This window comes from Esox lucius, chromosome 24 (genome assembly GCF_011004845.1).
Source record: "Esox lucius isolate fEsoLuc1 chromosome 24, fEsoLuc1.pri, whole genome shotgun sequence".
NCBI classification, from domain to species: domain Eukaryota; kingdom Metazoa; phylum Chordata; class Actinopteri; order Esociformes; family Esocidae; genus Esox; species Esox lucius.
In genome coordinates this window covers 2,672,031-2,676,052 of record NC_047592.1, presented here as the reverse complement: position 1 = coordinate 2,676,052, position 4,022 = coordinate 2,672,031, and the positions used below count along the sequence as shown (strand labels likewise).

Here is a 4,022-nt window from a genome sequence, read left to right as displayed (position 1 = left end):
CACTATCAACGCATGTTAAATCCATAAAATGTAGCATTACGACTGGTGACCATAAACCTGTCATTAAAAGAAAACTTAAATGAATGCGCATAACAGAACATTGATACACTAAACATTTTGTTAATCATTACAAACAGAATTTTAACTTTATTATTCCCATTACACTGTCAATTCAGGAAGTGAACCGAAACACCAAATCCTGTTAAAGGAGAATGGAGAGAGACAAAGAGAGAGAGGGAGGGGTCTGACTGGAACGGTTCTTAAAAAGGAGAGGAACGAGTGTTAGAACTCAACTCACAGGAGACCGAGACCCGGTAAAGACCATTGAAGGTCCCTGAAGAAGCAACGCTGCACCTGAGGAGTTCAGAAGGTGAGAGTTCAACACCTGTTCATCTAATAGTGTAACTGTGTCACAGCTGGAACCCTGTTCCCCTTGTAGTACACTACTTCTGACCAGGCAGTGGTCGTGTTTAGTGTGCAGTTGGGCAGCATCCTGGTTCCATTGTGATGGATGTGTCTACATTGTTAAAAAGATGATCGTTTGGTTTTGGCAGCAGAATAGTATTTTGTTCCTCTGTGTTTCTCAACCGAAGTCCAAAACATGATCCCATTCCTCTGGTCCTGAGTAACACCGGCAACCTAGAGCGGTTAAATGTATCAGTGTTCTACCGGTGTTTAAATGTATTCCAGTACAACCACATCCGTCTCACATGGTCAGCGAATCTCTGAGGCGTTTAGTAAAAGAATCAGCTGTGATGTCATATTTCTGAGACATACGATGTGGCTGGGGGTTCTAATCTAATGAGGAGATTGGGGAGAGACGGCACTCACCTGGACTCTGAATTACTGAATCTATCAATGTCCGTCTGTCACTCTCTCTCTCTCTTTCAGTTTTTCTGTCTTCTAATTAGGAAACTGTCACCATGGGGATGTTGACCATCCTTCTACTGCTCAGTGTTTTCTTTGTTCTGGGCGATGCCAACGGTAAGAGAGACACTAGTTCACACTTTACACCAGTGTTGTCTTTGTTCTGGGGGATGCCACAGGTTCACACTTTACACCAGTGTTGTCTTTGTTCTGGGGGATGCCACAGGTTCACACTTTACACCAGTGTTGTCTTTGTTCTGGGGGATGCCACAGGTTCACACTTCACACTAGTGTTGTCTTTGTTGTGGGGGATGCCACAGGTTCACACTTTACACCAGTGTTTTGCTTTTAGAGAGATGAATGATGTAAACACTGTCAGTGCCTGAACAGAAAGAGGTCTCGTCTTTATATATTTAACTCATATATTCTGCACATATACTTTCTGTGAATACAGTATCTGTGCATTATTTGGTAAGTTTATCTTAAGTACTTCAATTTGTTTTTCAGCACACTCAAATGAAGGGATAGGAATCTATACCAAGTGACTAGCTGAGAAACATGGAGGGGGTTGTGGTTCACTGCCACTGTCTCTTAAATACAGCCGCTACTCGCCATACCCAGTGACTGGGACGAATTATATCTCAAAGTCGGTTCAAAAACTTTGAGATATACTGACTTTTGGTACAGACCGTTTGGGAGTGTCGCTAACCTGCTGTGTTAAACCACAACTTTATTGTCAATCATTTATTCAGGCCTCTGTAATTTGTAATTTGATGAAATTTGATGAAGTACATCAAAAAGATGGGAATGCACTACTATAAAATGGACCACAAAGTAGGAATCACAATGAAGAGACCTTTTTCTATCGAAATGCAAGTGTGCAGTAAATGATAAGATAGAACAGAAAGCCAGCAGGCTCTGACCCTTGCAGGGTAAGAGTTGAATTGCCCTGGTAGAAATAGTGTCAAAATAAGTCCCCTGGATGTCAACATGTAGTACCACAACCTGTCCAGTAGAGGGACACTACACCACAAATCTGGACTAACAGTCTCTGTGTTGTCTTTCACCTACAGAAATTATATCTGCAAATAATCTGCAACCTCAGACGAATCTGAATATTAAAGGTTTGTTGTCTTGTCATATATCATCTCATTATATTTTGTGTTTTCATAGTCCTGTGACTGACCATGTGTTTGTAAACATGTCTTAATCCACATAAGTTGAGGAACCGAAGAAACAGCAAGATATTAAATTGGGGAAAGATGGCAAGCAGAGATTCATCTCTTCGCATGAACGGGGTAGCAAGGAGAGATACTTTTCCAGGCGTTACCGGAGTAGCGAGGAGGGATACTTTCCCAGGCGTTACCGGAGTAGCGAGGAGAGATACTTTCCCAGGCGTTACCGGAGTAGCGAGGAGAGACACTTTCCCAGGCGTTATCGGAGTAGCAGTGAGGAACAAATACCTTGGTCTGGGTCGAAAAGCGAGGAAGACGGCGTTGAACTGCGAGGTCGGAAAAGTCTGAGTCACTTCATAAGGAACCTGAGACGTCACCTGCGAATAAGTAAGATCCCACTCTCAACCTCACGGTTTTTAACCACGCCGGCAATTTTAATATTCCACTCACTTGTTACTTTCACTGGCTTAACAGCGTTACTTGGCGTGATCTCTCTCCCCCCAGAGCCTAACCACAGAGTCTGCCCCCACGGCTGGCACGGACACGGGACTCACTGCTACCACTACGTCCCGTTCAAGGCGTCATGGACAAAGGCTGAGGTACCTGAAAAAATAATTTTATGGCAAGCTACTTAAAACAAGTTAACATGGCTGTCAGCTATAGGGAACGACAATAATATGGTATCTCCCTCTCCCTCCAGAGGAACTGTCTGCTCTTAGGTGGAAACCTGGCTTCAGTACACGGACCTCACCAGTATCATTTCCTTCTGTCCGTCATTGAGAGGAGCAGCAAGAAAGACCAGCGAACCTGGGTTGGAGGGAACGATGCCGTCCATGTAAGGACTCTGTCTTTCTAACAGTCACACATACAAGATGCATTGATCCTTCAATAATATGATGTGAAATAAATTCCTTGTTTTATATTTTACGAAACACTGTGTCGCGTCAAACCGTTGTTCCATCGTTCGTTTTTTTGGCCGCGGCTGCTGTGTGAGTTCAGTACGGTGTTGAATGTCTGCTGGTCTGTCTGTGTCTCTAGGAGGGGTTTTGGGTCTGGAGTGACGGGTCCAGGTTCCACTACCAAAACTGGAGCAGAGGGCAGCCCTCTAATTCCAGGGGCCAATATAGGATGAGGGAGAACTGCATGGAGATTAACTATGGAGGTAGGAGTATTGGACCACACAACTAACATCCAACATGGATGTCTTCAGCTTAAAAAAATGAAATAAAATTGTAAAGTAATGTACACATTTAAAAACAAATGTTCAACGACTGGCTTTCACTGCGTTTTGCTCTTTTCCAGCCGACCGCGGTCAGAATGATGCCTGCTGCCGCCAAAAACATCCCTTCCTGTGTTCTAGAAAGATGTGATTTCTACATTTTGGGATAGAAACTACATCGAATAGGCTCCCAGAACATGGGATTATTTAAAATAAAGCCACGTTTTGCAATATTGCCTGTTTCTTAGTGGTCATTTCTACCAAACTCAACCTGCATCCATCGACCAGGTTCTTCTCACTTTGTAATGCTTTTGTTTGTCATCAGTCATTTGTATTTCCACATTCATACCAGATTACACCAACTGTTCTCTAATGGGCTTGATTAAAATCATTATTACATTTACTAATTTTTCCCATGTTGTTCCGGTGAATTGGTCTGTTTTCTTTATCAACTTACAAGGTAAAATGGAAATTGACTCAGATCTCCACAAGTGCATTAAATGTAGGATTTAATAGTGACGGTCATTCAAGGCGTCATTACTGTTCTTCTAGCAGCAGGATATTATGCTAGCAGTGCTAACTCAGATTCTCTTTTTCAAAATAAAAGCCATCATTGAAATATATAAGGCAATATAGTTAAAAATCTAGTCAGTTAATCTAGTCTGTCATTTTCTGTTTAATGTCTGTTTCAATGTGGTTCTTGTCTGTTCTTTTTTACAGACTAGAACTATATTGCCTTATACATTTCAGTGATGTCTTTT

At 42.3% G+C, this 4,022-nt stretch overlaps 1 protein-coding gene across 1 annotated transcript; it reads left to right on the top strand.

The window, feature by feature from the left end:
• Window positions 1–304: 304 nt before the first annotated feature.
• Window positions 305–3,535, top strand: LOC105006504 (CD209 antigen-like protein E). Its single transcript, XM_029117929.2, has 8 exons — window positions 305–370; window positions 892–984; window positions 1,941–1,991; window positions 2,088–2,429; window positions 2,547–2,641; window positions 2,743–2,877; window positions 3,081–3,204; window positions 3,345–3,535. The coding sequence occupies exons 2-8, from the start codon at window positions 924–926 to the stop codon at window positions 3,410–3,412; spliced, it is 876 nt and encodes a 291-aa protein (XP_028973762.2). The 5' UTR covers window positions 305–370; window positions 892–923; the 3' UTR covers window positions 3,413–3,535.
• The last annotated feature ends 487 nt before the right edge of the window (window positions 3,536–4,022 follow it).